Source organism: Podarcis cretensis, assembly GCF_951804945.1.
Source record: "Podarcis cretensis genome assembly, chromosome: 13".
In the NCBI taxonomy this organism is placed as follows: Eukaryota; Metazoa; Chordata; class Lepidosauria; order Squamata; family Lacertidae; genus Podarcis; species Podarcis cretensis.
The window spans coordinates 30,315,769-30,337,732 of record NC_137182.1 but is presented as its reverse complement, the minus strand read 5'-3'; the positions used below and the strand labels follow the sequence as shown (position 1 = coordinate 30,337,732).

Sequence of the window (21,964 nt, the reverse complement as noted above, 5' to 3'; positions counted from 1 at the left end):
TATAGCGATAACTTCTTAGATACTCAATCCACAGGGTTGTGCTTGAATATGAATTAATTTACGAGAAAGAAAGCCTCATGGGTTTAATTTTGAATAGATGTATTTAGGATTGCACTGTATGGCTGCAATTTGATGCAAACACCTGTATGAATAAGGTTCATTGAACAAAACATGACGTACATCTCCATAAACATCCACAGGGTTTGATTGTAAATGAAAACAACTGAAAGGGTTGCAACTGAGATTTGAGCAATTTATTTATTTGAGCAATTTATTTCAGGGGTTTATTGAGACGTTATTATTCTTACTGTGGTGGAATACATAATCATTATGTTATTCCAAAATATTCATTTTCAATGCAAAGGCAATAATGCAAATTGGAAGGGAAGGAATCAATTGCATATTGTTTGCAGACTGAAAACAAGAACAGCTGCATTTTGGCACTAGGGCCTGAGATTCTCCACTTGTTTTAAATCATTTATATTCCAGAGTTACACTTTCAAAACTTTGCTTTTTAGCCAGTGGATCCCATGCTGTGGAACAGAAACCTGGGATATAAACATCTCAACATATCAACGAACTTTTCCAAATGCTTCTAGTACAATACCTTATACTTCCACAATATTGATTAAGAAAGTACTACTGATTGTTGGCTCCACAACTCCTTTTGTGGGAAACTTGTATCCTTCCAGAGGCTGTTGGACTCCAACTCCATGCCATTCAGGTAGAGCTGATGTGCTAGAGAAGGATTTGGGTGTAAAGGCTCAGGGGCACTGCATGAGAGGCAGAAGGGGTGCCAAATTTTGGCATCACACAGGGAGCTGCTGAAAATTGAGACCCCAAGATCCACCACTGGATTTGCGATGGAGTTCAACAACCTCTGGAAGACCATTGGTTCCCTATCCCTCCTGTATTCTCTTGAAGGAACTATATTACAGTTAAGAGCATCACACACTGTAGAAATGGTTAGGCAAAGCAGGGATCCATTTATTGAAACCAGTTATGACAGTACATTTTTTGGCATCCTTGCAAAATGCGTCACCTTGCTGCAAACTCTTCTTAGGGCTCTATGTACTTCTTTATTTCTTAAACTGTAGATTAAAGGATTGACAAGAGGTGTCAAGACTGTATAGAAGACAGAGAAGACTTTATTGAGATCTCTCAGAGTTGGTGTATCTGGCAGCATGTAGACAATGATTATTGTGCCATAAAAAATGCAGACAACAATCAGATGAGAGGAGCAGGTGGAAAAGGCCTTTTGCCATCCAGTGGAGGATGGTATCTTTAGGATGGTGGTGATGATGCAAACATAGGATGTGAGGGTCAGTAGAAATGGGGTGATAGTGAAAATGAAGGTCAAAAGAAAGGTGACAAGTTCAATCATGCTTGTATCACTGCAGGAGAGTTTTTCAAGTGGGATGAAGTCGCAAAAGTAATGATCCATGACATTTGAATAACTGGGCCATCATGTATAATATTACACAATTAGCCAGCAAAGAGTCGATCCATGCCCCAACGATGAGCTGAACACAGAGCTTTACATGCATGATAGAAGTGTAGTGCAAAGGTTTACATATCGCCAGGTAGTGGTCATAGGACATCGCTGCCAGGAGATATGTCTCTATACCTACACAAGAACCAAACAAATAAAACTGGGACAGACATCCACTAAGAGAAATGGACTTCTTGCCACTTATCAAATTGGCCAACATTTTGGGCAAGATAATAGAGCTATAGCAGGTCTCCAAGCAAGACAAATTGGCCAGGAAGAAGTACATGGGGGTGTGGAGGTGTTGATCAGACACAACTAGCAAAAGGATAAGGAGATTCCCAGTTATTGTCACAATGTAAATCACTAGGAACAGTACAAAAAGATGGGGCTGAAGCTCAGGGAGATCCCCAAATCCCAAGAGGATGAATTCTGTGATAACTGTCTGGTTTTCCTTCTCTGTGTTCCACATTGATTTAATCAACTGCAGGTCACATCAACCCTAGAAAATAAAAGCAGAAGAAGATGAATTTTGATATAAAGACATCCATCAAGTTTTAAAAGCCCCACCCTCCTAATATCAGCAGCACAAGGAAGCTGTTTTGCAATAGGAGTAGCTCAAGCAAAATTTAGTGGATTATAGTATGTGGGACAGATTTTGCTTACCATCTCTGTTGCAGCTTCCAATATGATTACGATCCTCATATTACAGTCCTACCTATTAAAACCTGCCCCGCAGTACCACCACATAGCATTATCATAAAGCCAATTCAGAACGAGGGTGGTGCTTCTTCCTATCACTATGGCACCCTGTGGTTAAGCATCTGGATGCTCAGAAAGCAGCTGTGGTCTTTTCTTGTCCTAGGTTCATGCACCAGCTCTGCACATTCCTGAGAAGATGAGGCCTGGCCACTGCAGGCTATGCCTTTGTGACATGTATGAACACCTGTGTTTTTATTATTCATGATTTCTTATCTGAGTAACAGTCATTTTAGAATTTGCAGTGCAGAGTCTGCTTCTATTTTTACTGCTGTTGCTTTAAAGTGGTGTAAGCCCCCCACCCCACCCCACCCAGGCAATGCAAATGCTTTGGAAGGGTGGAGTATAGTTTTTCTAAAATCAATCAGTTAATAAATGCCAAGCATGCTTAGTCAGACGTTCACCCCACTGTTATCACTGGAACAAAGTACTTTCCCAAGCAAGTGTGTGCAGGGTTTCAGCCTAAGGCAATGTGAGTGCTACAATGCTAAGCGAAAACACAACACAAGTATCTTTGTCCAAAAATGAGCTGAGCTTTCTTTTTCCAGTTGGAGTAGTGAATGAAAAGGGGAGTTTGATATAGAAATGTTTTGATGAACTGGGTGAATTTGGGAAGGCAGTTGCCATTTCCCCCCATTTGTCTTCCTGACTAAGTGTAGAGATGGGAGAGCAATTCAATTCAGATTGCATTTCAAGGTGATTCTACCTACCTGTCAGGCATGGAGAGTCCTCTCCTCCCTTCTGTAACTTCACAGATAAGAATTAACAAGCAGTTGATATATTTATAGTCCTTTTATTACGACATCATGGTGCAAGCACAAATACACAGCTCTCCGCAAGGAGGTCAGTTGGCTATTCTAAATCCTCCTTCCAACTTCCAACTTTAAGCGCCAATGGGAAGGCCCTCCCTCCCTCTGACTCCTTTGCTCTCTAATACGTTTGGACCTCTGAGTCCGTGGTGAGGGGGGAGTCCCCCACACTCTCAAGAGATGTCTTGACAAGCTGCCCCCTCCCTTCTGTTTCTCTTGTCATTATCTCGCAACTGGGTAACCCCTCCCTAAGCTGTTCAGCTTCTCTCTCTCTCTGCTTCTGAACACACTGTGGACAATGGGGACCACTCTTCCCCATCCAATTCTCCATCGGAGAGAAGCTGGTCTGCCATAGAATGCATTCTCCAGTCATCATCTTCAGACCATTCCCTGACACTACCTTACACATTCCAAAATGATACGTGAGCCAAAATAAAGCCATTCCCCCAGAATATTATTTCAGCATTCCTGATGGGGCATCCTCCAATGTACCAAAGGACAGGAGGCTAACTAGGGGAACTCAGGGGGAACGGGGACTGCCCCCCCCACAGCATCTGCCACCAGAGTCAACTGCCTCGTGATAGGATCCTCTGTGTGTATTTCTTCCTTGAACTTTATATCGATATAATGGGTGAGAGAAAGCCGTGAAGGATTAGTAAAATAAATGTGGAAATTAATTATTTAACTTGACATGGCCTTTCCAGGAACATCCACAAAGGTAGTTCGAACCATGCATTTGAATTAACAGAACTTCACATACAACTGGAAAGAAGAGAAACGGAGAGAAACCAAAACTGACCTATCCTAACACTGGTAAAAACAAACTATTGTTTAGAAAAACTCTTGAAATATGGTACCTCACCAACAAAAGAATAGCATCATATGGTATGAGCACTTGCCTTCAACCAATCTCTTTGATGCGCAGTGATATTCCAGGATTCAAAACCTTTAGTAAAAAAATTAAGGAAACACAAAGGGCTCTGAGCAAGCTGGAACTGGCACATTTACACAGAACTGTTAGCAATAATGTTTATAACCCTAAATGGGTTTAGATTCTTCTCTCTTAAAATAAGTGATCCTGGGGGACTTTGCTGCAGATTGGGGGGGGGGGACCATTTATCTTGCAGCTGACTTCCTAAACCCTAAGGGGATTCTTGTATTAATTATTGCTTCATGGGATTGCTTTACTGTCTGGATAAAACATATGACTGGAATTTTACAGCGTTCTGGTTTCAAGTTCAGTTGTGTGGGGCAGGGACGGAGGAAGGGGGTGCGGTGGGGATGGACTGTCCCAGGTGTCTTCACTGAGGGGGGTGACATTTGGCGTGCCACCCGCCCGCAACTCCTAAGCCTACCCTGAGCGGTCAGGGTAAGGGGGGAGCTGCGCCGCTTTGCTGGCTGCATTCCCCCCATTTCCCTTCATTTTGACAGCTTGGGGGAGGCTTGGGAGTCGCAGGCGAGTGGGTGAGCAGTGCACCAAATGTCTGATATCAGCAGCTCTCTCCGCCCCCACAGGCGTCTCGCCCCGCGCCCGGCTGCAGGGCGTGTACTCTGCTCCGTGCACCCAAGTGGCTATCCCACGCCTGGGAGGGCACCTTCCATGCCTAGCGCCCCTCAGGAGCGCACTCTGCCACCCTCAGGAGTGCGTCCCACCCCCCTCAGGAGCATGCCCACCCTGGCTAGCGCAGGCATATGCTCTGCCACTGGTGTGAGGTGTATGTTTTAAAAACAAAATCATAACAAAATACTTGTTTTAAGACATTTGATTTATATACATAAATTGATTGCCTTTAGCTGCCCTCTAGTGTTCAAACTTCCTGCTTGACAGCAGCAGCTTCCTATAGCATTCAGTTTATGCCCGGATTGATTTTGTAAACAATAATGGAAAAATAGCAGGCTTTTTGCTGTGATGTTTATTTTCAAAAGTATATTGGCAGTGCCACATTTATGATTTCGCAAAATGAGAATCTGGGTTAAAATTATGCATTTGTCAATTTGTTTGTTTGTTTGCTTGCTTGCTTGTTTGTTTTAGTGTTGGACAATGCCCTCATGACTTGATTTGAAATCAGCTCAGTATTTATGAACTTCCTCATAGTACTCTCAAGGCGATGAAAGGAGTGCTCTGAGACAGTTCGGAATGTCGTCACATGTGCACAGGCTATTATTATTTTTCCACATGCAGCTGCTGGGTGACCTTGGGCTAGTCACACTTCTTTGAAGTCTCTCAGCCCCATTCACCTCACAGAGTGTTTGTTGTGGGGGAGGAAGGGAAAGGAGAATGTTAGCCACTTTGAGACTCCTTAAAGGGAGTGAAAGGTGGGATATCAAATCCAAACTCTTCTTCTTCTTCTTCTCCAGTTTTGCTCCAACTGTCTACCAATGACATTATACCAATGCTTCCATTTGCTCTGGGAATGGGTGAATAAACTGAGGCTCAGTACAGAGAAGAGAAAGATGGTGATGTGGGGGGACCACTCAGCAGCAGTGCCAACTTGGAAAAATGCAGGGGCGGGGTCCAGGTAAGCCCTGCCCCACATAATCGATGACATGATGCAGCGTGTGCACACACACAATTTGAATGGCAATGCCCATTTATTTGGGGGGCCTGCGTCCCTCAAATATTTTAGGGGAGGTGAAGGGACCTCGGCACTTAGGAGCTGGTTCCTGTGCTACTCAGTGTGTACCCTTGATGAGATCACAATTCCTCTTTAAAAGGCAGAGAGTTACACAACGATAACTCTATCCTGGAGTAACTTTAATCAACGCTACTTCATCTGCTAGCTGTGTATACTGCAGGGGGAAAGGGAACTGATTATGACTACTCATACCCTGACAGCTTCTATACTACTGTCGTTCATTAATTTGGTACCTTCCAGTTTAGATTAATTCCACATGCTTCATTTAGAAATGTCCTTAAAAGTTCACTTAATTCAGAATGCAGAGAATGCATTAGTCATGATTAGAATAGACCCATTCAGTAATGTTAAGAAATCCAGTCTTTTCTCATGCCTAATGCCTGTTAGAGTCTGCTCTCAATAAAGCAGTTTGGGCACAATCCTTAGTGTAAAGATTATAAGATCAGTAAATGAGTTCCGTTGATTCCAATGGGACGACTCTAAATATGGCAATGGATCCAGCTCTCAGGTATGATATCTTTTTCCACAAGGATATCATGATCCAACTTTATTTCTTTTATTTGTTTATTTTTACTCCTACACTTGAAAATTAAAGTCTCAGTGGGTATAGCTTGGCTATTCTTGTTCATCCTGTTGAGACAGTGTGTGTGTGTGTTAATATCAGTTTGGTGCCATTAATTAAATAGACATGGGTTTGGAAGAGGGTAGAGAATTCTCCTTGACATGAGTGAGCATCTAACTTCCCCTGTTTGAGAACTCCCCCCCCCTTTGTCTGCAGTATTGACATCCCATTATGTGAGACAATAGTTTAACACCTAATGCTAATAGTTTAAGACACTTGGCATAACTCCCAGAATAACAAATATAGGTAGCCAAACACAGGCAGAAAGTGCTTAGTGATTTCTCCCAGTCATTGCAAACATCTAGTGACAGAAGCACTTGTATTTGATTATTTAACTGTGTCTAAATAAGTGTAACTACTGATATTTTGCTACTAAATGGAAGCCAGACTTCTTGAACATTTGAACTTTACTAAGTGCACATTGATATTTTGTTAGTGGATGGGAGCAAGATTGGAGCAAGACTCCACAACATCCACCTGGAACAAAACTTGGGAGCACCATAAGGAATCAGAAGAGAGCTGTGCGTCCTAAGAATGGAAACTGAGCTGAACACATCAGAGATTCCATCTAGAAACACAATAATTTTGGAGGTAAATATACATAGTTTCTCATCCCCATGTGCTATCCTTGGAACAGGGTGTTTCTTTTTTATTTCATGAGAATTTAATATGGTTTATAGGCACCATATTTCTATCAGGTATGTACAGAAACCATTTCAAACTCATATGGCAACTCTTATCAATTTCATGGTGAACTGTGGAAGGTGGGTTTAGTAAGTCTGATCTGATTTCTGTTTAGATTGTTCAAAAATAGAGTGCTATTTTTTCTAGAAAAATAGGTGCCGGTACTCACCCTGAAATTATTACTGTAAGTGTCACACTTTTTATTAACAACAAAAAGAGGTGCCAGTACAGCATACCCTTGAGTGCCCCCTGAAAAAAGCACTGGTTCAGATCAATTGCATTTACTTAATTTGCCTTCCTCACAAGGTCACAAGGTTTATTAGGAAAATATGTATACAATGTATGAAAAGCCATCTTTTACTGGACAGATCAGTTTTAGACTCTTTAGACAACCAGGAATAACATGCTGGATTTCTCAATCCAATGCTAGGTACTCATAGTTTAAATAATATTTCATGACATTTGAATATTTTGAATGTACTTCAGTTCTGGCTCAACTGAGTTTGTAGTTTTGACAGTTACGTTCTTCATCTTCATTTGGAATCTCGCAATCAATGATGTTTCCAAGCTGCTGATTTTTACCCAGAATTCTGTTCACTTAATATAGGTAATAAGGATCTGGAGTTACCTTGTTTGATTCAGTGATACTGTTCTGGAAGAAAAATCAAAATCTATATGTAGTTTACTTCGGGATTAGAGAATGTTTCCTAAGCTAGTGTAATAAAAATATTGATAATTTTTACAACAATCAAGGTATTTGGTTCAGCTACTTTTCTCTCCCCCTTCCCCATTTCATTTATTAATCACTTGAAATATCCTGAAGAATTAAGCATAAAACTCCAGAGATGGATGAGATTGTGTGGATCATTTTTTTAAATGGCATATTTTTGTTCTCTGTAACGAGGAAGGGGAGGAGGCAAATGTCCAGTCACCAGTAAATACACACACACACACATCCTCCCTGTATCTCCTTCAATTGTATCCAGTAATCTCATTTTCAGGTCTTTTCATCCCTCATATTTTCCTGTAGTGTAGGAATAGCTCATGTAGGGCTCTCCAGATATTGTGGACAACTCCCATTATCCCTGACCCTTGGCCATATGTACAGGGGGGAGGGATGCATGAGTCTTTCCATTTCAGTTTCTCTCAGTTTCTCGTTATTATACTCTTACATTTAGTTCTCAACATTTCCATAGCAATTTGTGAATTTTAATCATGACATTTCTTTATTATTTTTCTAGAAACATTTTTTTTTGGGGGGGGGGGATGAATGCAGTTTTAATGAAGATGCTCATTTTTCCATGACACTTTCCTTTTACTATACTTGGTATGAGAACCATATTGCAAAATATGGAGAAGTGTGAATTGAATTAGGTAGTTTCTCATTAAAATCAATTTTCTCCTCCATCTCTAAATAGGGCTGATAAGAATTGTAGCCCCAAACCTCTGGTGGACATCACATTGTCTACGCCAGATTTTTGCTATGATGTCCTTTGGAACAGCCTCCCTTTTCATGTGATCAGGTTCTTGGAGTGTTTAACCTATACCAGTGCCCTGGACTAGGGCTACAATTGTATGTCCTCTGACCCATTTAGTTCCATTTTAGACTGCAGCTGTAGAAATCATATTAGGAGGAATCACATTGAACACCAATAATAGAATCAGCACAGCACAAAAAGGGCATGTATGGAAATAGAGATGGGTATCTTCAAACATTTGAATGGTTACATCACAGAAGTTAGTCCAGTATTCCGTACTGTTAGGGGTGATGAATTATTATTGTTGTTGTTGTTGTTGTTGTTGTTGTTGTTATTATTAGACAAAGTAATAATCATAAATGAATAAGAATAAAAATGTGCACCCTACCACCAAGACCATTCCATTGTAACTATCCAATCTCCCAAAAATTCAACACCTCTTACAATGGCTTGACCCCTTTCCGTTTTAACAGTACAAATTATACAAACAACCTCCATATCTCCTTAAAATCATTTCTCTTGCACATTCCCGGTATTACCTTAATGGCACATTCATCATTAATAGCTATATCCCACACCTCTTTATACCATTCTTCCATTTTATATTCAGTTTGCTCCTTCCACATTCTGGCTATAATAATTCGTGCAGCTGTCAATAAATCTGTGAGCAAGTCCTTCATAGCCTGTGAACCTTCCACCCCATCGTAAATTGATAATAATGCTACCTCTGGACTTTTGGTCAGCTTTAACACAGTGATTTCTGTTATCTTCTTAAACAAAATAATAAATAAATCCATTATTCCGTACTAGTTAGGGGTGTGGACTTTAAGGTAACTCCCAACTCTACAGTTCTGAGATTCTCTGTTGTGTTAGATTTCTTTATTGAGGAACATACAAAACAATACCCCATACATATAATATGTATGGGATTCCCCAGTCTTATTCTCAGGATTCCATTCCTGTCACTATTGGGAAGAGAAATAGCATGGGTTTCAAATCCAAAATGCTGCGATCATGATTGGGTTGGTGGAGGAAACATGAGAAAGGAGCACGTAGGAAAAGGTCCAGCAACCTTCTTTCCAGCAGCTTCTCCACCGCAAATCTTCCCTTCCCAAAGCCATTGTGGAGGAGCAGATATCTCTTAAAAGACAAATACAAATGTGGCAACATTAGTTTGCTAATGTTTGTTTAAAAAATTGTGTTTTAGAATGATGTTGACAGTCATCACCAGCAAACAGCAGTGGGAGGAAATCAATCAAGTCCTTCAGCATTCATACTTCTGGGATTTGGCAATCTACTTGAACTGCGAATTCTCCTGTTCATATTGTTGCTTGCAATCTATGTTTTATCTCTAATCATGAACTTCCTGATTGTTTTTCTGGTTGTGGTTGACCAGCATCTTCAAACCCCCATGTATTTCTTCATCATGAACCTGTCCTTCTTGGAGACGTGCTACATTTCAACCATCCTCCCCAGGATGCTGGTCAGTTTCCTTACTGGGGATAGGTCCATATCCATTATGGGATGTATCACACAATACTATCTCTTTGGTTTCTTGGCAGCCACAGAATGCTACCTTCTGGCAATGATGTCCTATGATCGATATTTGTCAATATGCAAACCTCTGCACTACACATCCATTATGAATGGTAGACTCTGCATCCGACTGGTGATCACTTCTTGGATGTGTGGCCTGTTGACCAACACTATCATCACTTTGCTTATGCTAAAGCTCACATTCTGTGGGCCCAATGAAATTGATCATTTCTTTTGTGATGTATATCCAGTGGCAAACCTCTCCTGTAACAATACTCAGCTCGTAAAGCTTGCAACATTTATTTTAGGAGTGATAGGAACAGGTCCCCCTTTCCTACTAACTTTGGCATCTTATGCCTTTATTATTTTCACTGTGTTACAAATTAAGTGTAAAGCTGCCCAGTGGAAGACCTTCACCACTTGCTCTTCTCATTTAATTGTGGTGACACTTTTCTATGGATCATTATTCCTTGTCTATATAGTCCCTGAAACAGAAACACTGAAAAGACTACGCAAAACCCTCTCTCTGTTCTATACCATCTTGACTCCCTTGCTCAACCCCCTCATATACGGTTTGAGAAACAGAGAGATGAAGGAAGCTCTGTTTAAATCTTTCAGAAAATTCAGCAATAGAGTTTCATAGCTCCAAAATGACTTGATAGAGAAGTTGAAGGATACAGAAACGTGGGGGAAGTCCTGAGAAAGAATTTGGCATTATCAAGGATGTTTGATGATGTCTGAGGGAACTATGTATGCCAAATTCATCATTAAGATTTCCTGATCCAAAACTCTCAGGTCTAATGTGTCAATTGCAGTTCAGCTGTTTACCCGTTTTTCCACTTCTTCAGTTGTTGTGGGATTATTCCGAGTAAATGGATCTGATGGATGTCTTCATGGATCTGGTGAAGCATACAGAAAGATTTTGTAATTATGAAACACTTGTAGTTTCTTGTGAGATGGACACATAATTTTTACAAATTTAAACTCTGTATTGCACCATGATTGCTTTCGACAACAAATGACTGGGACAAAGCAATGGGAATTAACCCATTGCATGGATTTGAAATGCCGACTTTATGATTGGCAAGCCCAAGAGGCTTGGTAGTTTAGACCACAGTGCCACCTGCGTCCCTGGGGAGAGGATGCAAGTGGACAGCAGAAGTAGATTCTGGAAACTCTTATGCTGGATCAGAGACGTATACTTCAATGTTGGAAGGACAAACATCCAACATCTACTACACAGTGGTCTGAAGACCTCATGATTGAACAAAAAGCTCCTAATTGTCAGTCTTGTTTAGATACCTTTCTGGATACATGGACTGTGTATGTTAATCTATATGTTTATATTAGGATTGGTGTAATATGCTTATTGTCGATGTCAGATGCTGCTATCTTTATTTATTCCTACTAGTCACGTTGTTATATTTGCAAATATATATATATATATTTAAAAAACACATCTGTTTCATAATATCAAGACCCGGCTTTGGGAGAGTAACATGTAATCAATAAAATGAATTCCCCTGGCATGAGTGAACCTGTAACTTTCCGCATCTGAGAACATTTTTCCAGTTCATTTGGCTGGAGTATCGTTGATGTCCTATTATGTGAGCCTTACCATGCTAATAGTTTAAGATGTTTGGCATAGCTCCCAGAATTACTGATACATAGAGCCAAGCATAGGGGGGGAAATTGATCAGTGCCATCCCCCCAGTACTTGCAAGTCTCCATCTACAGAAACATTTGTGCTTGATCATTTAACCATATTTGAATAAGTGCATCTGCTGATACTTTCCTAATAAATAGAAGCAAGACAAATTGGGAGCTTTTAGAAGAGCGCACTGATATTCTGCTACTGTAAGGAAGCAAGACTCCACAACATCCACCTGAAGCAAAGATTGTTAGGATAGAGAAGCAGCAAAACAGAGACTTGTCTTCTAGTGATGGAACCTGAATCTAACACATCAGAAATTCCACCTAGAAATATAATCATTTTGGAGGTAAATATTTATGCATTACCTTTTCATCCCTATGTGCTGTATTTGGAACTGTGGGATTGTCTGATGTGAAGTGAAAGATGTGCTCCATAAATCTGTTTGTTCTCATTTTTGTTCAGATTGACAGTTATTTAATGTACCTTCCCCTTTCTTTCTTTCTTTCTTTCTTTCTTTCTTTCTTTCTTTCTCGCTTTATTGTTGTACAAAATAATAATGTTCCTCAGTCCTCAAGTTTACTAAATTTATTAAGAAAGTCATAGAGTTGTCAAGCATACGAAATGAGATATTTTATTGAAGCAAATAATTTTAAACTCTTTGGAATACTGGAGGCAACACTTTGAATTTCACAGAAAACAACTCCACGACTAGGTGCTCAGAGTTAAAATAATGAAAATAATGTAAATGTTAATGCAATAGCAATTGTATTAATAGAGATGACAGCAGTGGGAAATGGGACTTCACTGTTTACCAGAGTTTCTTCTCCTTCCCCCAAAGCTACATCATACCAGGCACATTTTCTTTCATTCTCCAATTCCAGCCAAAAAAGAAAAGGTTGGCTATTGCTTGGCTACAGTATGTTCAGCACTCACTCCAAGTGATTGACTAGAATTCTTGTGTTACACATGTGGTAGAATGCTGCCTGTAAAAAAAGCAGGGAAGATGTGATAGCTCTCTTCAAATGTTTAAAGGTATAACACAGAGACGAGGGAGCAGACTTGTTCTCCGTTGTTCCCAAATGTAGGACCAGAAAAAATTACAGGGAAGAAGATTTCAGCTAAACATGAAAAGAAACTGTGAAATAAGAGCTGTTTCATAGTGGAACATATGTACCAACTTGAACATTTAGCTTTGTGGAATGTGCACTGTTGAAGGTGCTAAAGAACATGTGTTCCACACTTGTAAGAAATCAGTAGTGTAAGAAATCTAGAGCAGCGGCTATACTTTGGAATGCCCAACCTACTGATATCTGACAGGTATCTGCGCTATACTCTTTTCAATGCCTGCCTAAAATTTCTTTGTTTAGCCAAGCCTCCTCAGATATGTAGCAAAAACAAATGTGTCTTCTTTTTTAGCTATTGATGATTTCAGTCATCTTTTCACTGTTTTTAAATACCTGCTTTGAGCTGTTTTACAGATAATCTTAATGTTTTATTTCATGCTTTTGTAAACTGCTAAAAGTTTTTCTTCCAATCAAGCAGTATGCAAAGCCATTTATTTATTTACAGATTTTTAAAAAAAAACAGACTGCCATGAGAAATCCTGGTCTATCCTCTATTACCGTATTTATGCACAGACCGGGCACACATCTGTCATCAGTGCTGTGCTTGCATCCTGTGTAACAGTGTGTCCCCTAATACTGTGAATATCAGCACACAGCACACTGTGTCACCAGCAAAGTTTGATTACAACATCCTGTAGGAAAGTATGGTGTTCCACACAGAAAACATTCCCTTATTCTAAGGTAAACTTTTGATTCAGGAAACAAGTGAGTCATTTCTCACTAAGGTCATGTCCTTTCAAATACCAACTGGGCAGGGTAAACTAATGAAACTGTCCCTTTCATTTCATGCAGTAAACCAACCTTTCTTCCTTCCTCTGGTGCATGAACATCTTGGGGCATACGGTTAAGGGTAGAAACACATATTCACAGCAAAAGCACATTTTAACTTCAACAGAAGATCCTAAACCATATGTTGGAAAACATATGAGTGCTGGACACACACATGAGTTCAGACACACACTTTATAACATCTGCATTGCAGATCTTTCCCTGATTGCAGTCTTTACAACAGGCATGGCCAAACGTGGCCCTCCAGATGTTTTGGGACTACAATTCCCATCATCCCTGACCACTGGTCCTATTAGTTAGGGAGGATAGGAGTTGTAGTCCCAAAACATCTGGAGGGCCAAGTTTGGCCCTGCCTGCTTTACAGTCTGGTGATTTTCCATTGTGTAAGTTTTCTACTTCCAGGGAAAATATTTTGTATTACCTGGAAGCACCCAAAACAGTATCCCCCTTCCTCATACCTTTGAAGGAGATACAATCCCATCTCAGGATTGTACAGTCTTACTTTCTCATTACATCACTATCCCTAGTGGGAAGGGCAGCAACATAGTTCTGTAATCCCAGTTTTGGGAATATTGTCTAGTTTCAGGGAGGAAATGGGAAAGCCACAGGTAGGAAATGGTTAAGCACTATCCTTCTCTCCAAATGCCTCACCTCTGCAAATCAACCCTTCTCACTGGCCCTAACTCTAACCCTTTCTATGCAAGAAGTGCTTCAAAGTAAAAGAAGTAGGGTCATGGCAGAGCTTTTAAAACACATAATACTCCATGACCATTATTTTTAAATAATACAGCATGAGAAAACCATATTGGATACCTGGATCCTGCCAACTTTAGCTTCGAACATCAGTGGATGGTGAAACAGGAGTGTCCAAGCTCACTAAAACTTGTCAAATTGTATTTCAGAACGATGTTGAGATTCATCATCAAACAGAAATAAAGAAAAATATGTCAAGCCCTACAACATTCATCCTTCTGGGATTTGGTAATCTCCTTGAACTGCGAATCTTCCTCTTTGTATTCTTTTTTGCCATCTATGCTTTGTCGCTTGTTGCAAACCTCCTAATTGTTTTTCTGGTTGTGGTTGACCAGCATCTTCAAACCCCCATGTACTTTTTCATCATGAACCTGTCCTTCTTGGAGACTTGCTACATTTCCACCATCCTCCCCAGGATGCTGGTCAGTTTCCTTACTGGGGATAGGTCCATATCCATTATGGGATGCATCACACAATATTATTTCTTTGGTTTCTTGGCAGCTACGGAATGTTATCTTCTGGCCATGATGTCTTTTGATCGGTATTTGGCAATATGCAAACCTCTGCACTATTCAACCATTATGAATGGTAGACTCTGCTTCCAGTTAGCATTCACTTCTTGGATGAGTGGTCTGTTAACCAACACTATCATAACATCTCTCATGGTAGAGCTCACATTCTGTGGGCCCAATGAAATTGATGATTTCTTTTGTGATGTATATCCTGTGGCAAACCTTTCTTGTAGCAATACTCACATAGTAAGAACTGCAGTTTTTATACTAGGGCTGATGGTGACATTACCCCCTTTTCTACTAACTTTGGCCTCCTATAGCTGCATTATTACCACTGTCTTGCAAATTAAATCCAAGGTAGCACAGCAAAAGGCATTCTCCACCTGCTCTTCTCATCTGATTGTTGTGTCACTTTTCTATGGGTCAATATTCCTTGTCTATATAGTCCCTGAAACAGAAACACTGAAGAGACTACACAAAATGTTTTCTCTGTTCTACACCATCCTGACTCCCATGCTGAACCCCCTCATATACAGCTTGAGAAATAGGGAGGTGAAGGAAGCTCTGTTCAGATCTGTCAGAAAATTCAGCAGCAGAGTTTTGTAGCTTCGCAATGTTGTGCTGGATCTGGTGAAGTATGCAGAAATACACACAGATGAAGGGTTGAGAAAGGATTTGCCATTAATGGGATGTGAGGATCTCACATTTGCAAATACCTCAATAAAGCAGCCTGAGCCAAAACCCCTCACATTAATGTGCAGATTGCAATTCAGATCTTCAGCATATTTTTTTTCACTTCCCCAGTTGTTGTGCCACACTCTTCAGCAGGGGGATCTGATTTGTATTTTCATGGACCTGTTGATCCATAATCACAATTACTATGGAATATTTGTAGCTGGTGAAGATATGAAATCAAGCATCATTTTTTATATTGTAAAATGTGTATTTGGCTATTGATAGAACAACTACAAATTACTTGCATTTACCTACTGAATTGGCCTCCATCTCTATCAGTGCTAAAGAACAGCGGCTCTCTAGATATTGTTGGCCAATATGGTCTCGGGTGGTAAGGGTTTTAGCCCAACAATATCTAATGGGTCATTCATTCCCTACCACTGAACTAAACCAATATGAAAAATTTTAATGAAATTTCAAATGCCAGCCTAAATGGCTATATCTCTGTGCCATTTCAATCTCTTGTTCAACTCTTATGCATCACCACTATGTGGTTATGTTCTCTGTCATCAAGACTGCAATCTTATGCGAATTTACTTCAGAGTAATCTCCACTGAATTCAATGGAAATTACCCGCTAGAAATCCCAGGCAGAGAAGCCTGGGAACGTGGGGTTCGGCAGAGCACCAAGAGCGCCTCCCCCACTCGCGGGGAAACCCCTTTTTGGGGCTCCGGAGCGGAGTGGGGTGAGCAGCATGGTGCTGCGAACCGACTGCTACTTTCACGGAGGGAAGCCGCACAGCCATCGCCGGAGAGCGCTGACTTTTTCCTGATGACAATTGGACTCTAAAATAAGTACCCGTGAGTAAAAACGGAAGATGTGACTAAGAAACTTATGAAATTTATGAATTAGGCAACGAAGCGGGAAGGTCTAAACAGGAAGTCCGCCTTCCGCTTTTTGTAAATAGACTGAAGTAAAGATTTTGCAAGCTAAATAGCCTGGAAAATTGATCCAAAGATTGGAATTTCCTGCATTTATAACCAACAAAACCCCCTTGACAGCAGGAGAAAAGGGGGGGGGACTTTGACCGTTTAATCCTGCAGAGAAAGAGTAAAGGAATATAAGTTTCTATCGTCCCAAACCTGGGGACGGGGTGTCAGGACAGAAATGGTTGGAGATGTCCATTGATTGAAAACAGAATACTTTTGACAGATAGTTAAAAAAGAGAAACAAATTAACTTCAATGCTGCTTTCTGCATTTTTGTATTTTAAGGAAACAAAGTATTTGAAAATCGAAAGTAAATTTCCCTTTGTTGGATACTTTTTAAAGATGGACGTTAGAAACTGTGTCCCCTAGAGGGAGCTTGTCAGTTTGTTGCTGCAGTTTACAGGGAAAGGTTATAGCTGTGAGAATTAGACCTTGGGACCAGCTATTTGACCTTGAACAGAAATGTGCAGGGAGGAAGTTCTAATGTCTGCCCTTGGCAAAACAATTGCTATGCTGCAGCAGTTGCATGAGAAAATGAACTTGATGAATGAAAAGTTGGACTTTATGACTGCTGTAGCCAGTAAATATGAACTAACAGGAAACAAAGACAAAGAAATTCTACAACTAACGCAGGAAACTGGCTCGATAAGGCAAGTCCAAGGGCAGATGAAGATGGAAGAGGTCGTGATTGCACCTCAAAAGATACAAAGGGAGAAATCCAAAGTCCTGCATGACCAAAAGCCGCAACATTGGAAGATTGAATTTGGAGTGTGTCTGGAAGTGCCTGGAGTCAAGGAAGCTCTTAGCTCTGGTGGGACTGTGAAACAAGTTGACAACTATTTCTGGAATAACTACTTTTTGGATTACAAAGTTAAAATAGGGGAGGGGGATTGTGCGGAATGGGCTAACTTGATGAAAGAAAATAAAGATTATTACGGCTTGGAATTCCCCGGAGACCCTCTCCTCAAGGAGAGAGGGAAGAAACTGCGAAAGAAACCAACAAGGGACAGGGAAGGGTGCAAGTATAAACAGGAACAAGAAAATCTGCAGAGGGGGCGTAGAAGAGACCTGAGAGCCTCGGACATTAGAACACCAGATTGATGGACAGGATGTAATGGTTAGAATGGACTGACATAAACCGAAACCAGAAAGAAGGGACGTTGGATTTAATTAGAAGAGAATTTCTTTTTATATATTTTCCTTTTGGAATTTTGGAATTAGTGTGATACTAATGAAATATCAGAATGTGTTGGAAAGGAATTAATTGGCTTTAGTAGAAAGGAGGTATGCATAAATATGGTTTAAATTTTGAAATTTTATGGTTTTTAAGGTAAGATAAGGTTAAAGAAATCAACGGTAAATTGAATAACAGAATATAGTAAAAGTTGGAAAGGATATGTTGAGTTAACGGGGGAGGGGAGAGAGAGACAGATTGTTAAGACAAATTATTTAAATAAAAATTGTGAAGTATGGGAAGAATTTGCTGAAATAATGAATTAAGATAGAATACAAAAAGGGAGGTGTGAGGAGGTCCAAGAAATAAGTAAATGAAAGGAAGTAATTTGTATTTGTATTTTTCTTTGTTATTCTTTTTTTCTGTTTTTTTTGTTTTGTTGTTGTATTTTTGTTTTTTCTTGTATTTTTTGAAATTTTGAATAAATATCATTTTTTTAAAAAAGGGGAAAAATAAAATAATAACAGCAAAAAACACAGGGGAGGGAGAACAATATTTTTTTTAAAAAAATAATAAAATTTAAATTGTATCTGGCATGTCTGTGCTCATGTCTGTTCATGTGTGTGTATTTTAATCAACACATATTGGGACATTTCTATGGAAAGCCAGAGTAATGATTGCTTTTTACAAGAAGACAGAGAGATTTGACATGCAGAGTTTGATTTTGCAGGATGTACTCCAATATTTCCTGAGTATTCTCAGGTAGCTACCAGATGCTTCTATTGCTCATGATCTACTAGGGTGGGAGGGTCTATTCAGTGGCAGGAGGGAAATCTAACTGCAAACAGTGACTCGGCTTCAATAAATGAGAAAGTAAAGGAGGAGCTGTCAGTGACTATACAGATCTCTCCATATCCTCTGGATCATTGTTAATGCCAACATTTCAATCTCCACTCTGCCTTAGCTCCTGCCTCCACACCTAGTGCTTGACACAGGCACTCAACTTTAAAATACTTGGAAGTGGGCTATAAAACTTCAAGAACCTCCAAGTCTTAGCTGAAATGGCACGAGCCTAGGATATCTCCTCTCATACCAACTTGTTCACTCCCTGGGATCCTCTGGGGAACCACTTGTGCCACAAGGGTGGCTGAAGAATGGCTGGTTGAGATGTGAGAGAGGCCTTTCTCCATGATCATGCCAATCTCTACTTCAGGATGTTCAGTGCCTGTCTCTGTTTTTCCAGATGTTTGCTTTTAAAGTTGATGATTTAATTTTTGTTAAGGGTTTTTACTTCCTTAATGGAAGGTGGCTGCGCACGAAAAAGGCAGTGGTACAGAAGAATATTTTTTTTAATAAACAATAAGTCAATGACAATCCATCATTCTTTATTATGATGAGCATAGTTCAGCCACTAAGTTACAGTCAAACAAATACATTTTGTAATTTGCAGTTAACAAGACAGTAGCAGTCTATTAGGAATTAATAGACAGAGGTTAGACTACACCCCACTTTTATTAACCAGTTTGGCTCTGTTTGTTTGTGGGGCAGTTACAAGGCAATGCACATTCATCCTGATTTGCTTCCAAGGTATTTACACATCTTCCTGTTAATCATTCATTCCTCCCACACTTTTCAGTTTCTTTCCCCATCACTGCACAGTCTCTGGGTGTGTTTTATTTGGATTGCTTATACTAGGGCATGGGCACTAGGACACTTTATTCCGCTTGAATTATGCAAGACTACATTTAGATTTCTGATAAGGGCTACAATCCGACTTGCAAAATAGTGACAGTATGTGGGACAGGCTGCATGGCACAGACATAACTCTCCTCGGTGTCTTGCTGCTGCTTGCTCACTACCCTTCTAACTCTCTGCCAACCCAAACAAATGCATTGGTGGTGTCACTATGTATCACATAAGGAATGTTCATGCATGAGTGTATAGCCTGGGCTGTTTGCCTCACTGCCTGATCACTTGGTCAGAGTGAGTTGCCTGCCTCAAGCAGCAAATGCTGCAGAAGAGAAAGCCATATCAAAGCACTAAATGAAAAGCTCTCCATGCCCCCAAAGCTGAATTGCCTTCAGGGGTAATGCCAGCATTGAAGGTTAAGATGCCAATCCAGTCTCTATTCGGAATGAAGGGACACCATATTGTCTTTTGCCTCAGGTAGCAAGATATTTTGGACTGGCCCATGAATGTTTTGTTGTTACGTTTCAAGTACTCTTTTTGCAACCTTCTTAATCATTTGCATATTTAAGCATGTCTACAAACTAATGGGAGGGGAAATGATGCTAAGCTTGATGCAAAATGGTGGTCGAGCTGCCGGTACACTGGCAGCAAAAACCATTCAGAAAGAAGCTTTGCTACTGCCACTACAAAGGTGAGACCTACTCTGGAGGAACATTTTCTTCTAACCCTGAAGAAGGGATGATTTCCCCATAGCATGGAAAATTCTGAGGGGCCACTTGCAAAGAACTCTAAAAATTATGCAGCTCACCTGGCTGTGATTTATGTTGAAACATCCATTGCATTCATTGTGGCAGTAGGGTAGTCCAGAGAATGAGAACAGGGAAGACAAATGTTTGTGTCATAGTTGAGCTATATAGAAACATTCTCAAAACTGCTTTGTAAGCATAATTAAACTAGAAACCATAAAAAACAATAATAAATCCATAATAAATCAAAAGCAAGATTAGAGTTGAAATCAGAAATGGCTTCCTTCACAGATAAAAATGTGATATTTTCTTTTTAAAATATTATGTATTTGCCTGGCAGTGGAAGGTAGAGTGATTTAACATGAGGCAGAAGATTGAACCGCTGAATGAAGTGCTAGTGTGGGTGTTGGGATATACAAGCCCAGGCAGCCCCTCCTTTTGATCATTTACACATATTACAGCAATCTACTCAGGGCTATGAAAATAAGGTGGGATCCATGTTTTGTTCCTTATAACACAGATGCCCTACATTCTATTGGTTTTATACATAAAACCAAGACTTTGTTGCTCAGCCAAAAGCCATAACGCAAGAGCTAGTAAGAAATAAGAAATGAAGGTACAGTCAGATAAACTAGCTGACTCACAACAAGCGATAATGCTAGCAACCCATATAGAATCAAAGGAACTGAATGGAGTAGTTCAGCAGCTATGCCTCACAACTTTTGATCAGCTTTTAAACGTAAGGAAAGGAAAGGGATTGAGTCAGGTCAATCCTTGCAATAAATAGTAATCTGCTACAAACAGCTCTTAGGTTTTTGTCAGGGGATTGTTCAAGGGAGTCGGGACAGTGCAGAATACTTTACTAAGCTGTCTCAGAATTTGGGTGTTGGGAAACATCTGGAGAATTATTACGGTGTCATAAAAAATACAAGCCATAGCAGGATGAGAAGAGCAGTACAAAAAAGGGTTTAGAATATGAGTATTTTTTTTAGGATGGTGGAACTTTTCTTCTGTAAACAGCCTTCCTGTAAACACTCTATTACAAAGCCTCTCACATCTTACTCTCATAAGCCATGACCAAAGATCTTCAGTGGCTGATAAGGTTAAAGGATGGAGGAGAGCAAAGTCTTGCATGAACTGTCAATCTACCACATAGAGTCTTTAAGGCTTTGTGAACTTCTTTGTTTCTCAAACTGTAGATGAGAGGATTGATCAAGGGATTCAGGATGGTGTAGAAGAGTGAAAATACTTTATTGAGATCTCTCAGAGTCGGGGTGTCTGGCAACATGTAGACAATGATTATTGAACCATAAAAAGTGCAAACCACAATGAGATGAGAGGAGCAGGTCAAAAATGCTTTTTTCCTCCCAACAGCAGATGGAATCTTCAGGATAGTACTGATAATACAAACGTAGGATATGAGAATCAACAAGAATGGGGTGACGGTGATAAAGAAGGCCGAGAAAAGGGTAAAGAGTTCAATCCTGCTAGTGTCACTGCAAGAGAGTTTTTCAATTGGGGTGAGGTCACAAAAGTAATGATTAATAACATTGGGCCCACAGAAGTATAACTGAGCCAGGAGACCTACTAGTATGCCATTAAAGAATGGACCATTTGTCCATGTGCCAGCCATAAGCTGACAACATAGTTTTCCATTCATGATGGAAGCATACAGCAAAGGTCTACATATTGCCACATAGCGGTCATAGGACATCACGGCCAGGATATATGTTTCTATAGCTACAAAAGAGCCAAAGAAATAAAATTGGGTTAGGCACCCATTTAAAGAGATGGTTCTCTTTTGAGATATCATATCAGCTAACATTTTGGGCAGGATGACTGAGCTG

General features: G+C 40.1%; 3 protein-coding genes and 1 pseudogene across 4 annotated transcripts in view; 2 read left to right on the top strand and 2 right to left on the bottom strand.

Annotated features, from left to right (window-relative positions):
* LOC307200216 (epididymal sperm-binding protein 1-like) overlaps positions 1-21,964 on the bottom strand; it is a 180,738-nt gene that overhangs the window by 90,490 nt on the left and 68,284 nt on the right.
* Positions 1,001-2,247, bottom strand: LOC307200548 (olfactory receptor 1E16-like; annotated as a pseudogene). The gene is made up of 2 exons: positions 2,156-2,247; positions 1,001-1,991 (listed from the first exon to the last, which is right to left on the bottom strand). The product of its transcript is annotated as an olfactory receptor 1E16-like (transcript).
* LOC307200546 (olfactory receptor 2AP1-like) lies at positions 6,850-10,656 on the top strand (the record flags this gene model as incomplete). The annotated part of the gene is made up of 2 exons (XM_079949082.1): positions 6,850-6,906; positions 9,685-10,656. 2 exons carry the CDS (start codon positions 6,850-6,852, stop codon positions 10,654-10,656), a joined length of 1,029 nt encoding a protein of 342 aa, XP_079805208.1.
* Positions 11,957-15,451, top strand: LOC307200545 (olfactory receptor 2AP1-like; the record flags this gene model as incomplete). The annotated part of the gene is made up of 2 exons (XM_079949081.1): positions 11,957-12,013; positions 14,483-15,451. The coding sequence occupies 2 exons, from the start codon at positions 11,957-11,959 to the stop codon at positions 15,449-15,451; spliced, it is 1,026 nt and encodes a 341-aa protein (XP_079805207.1).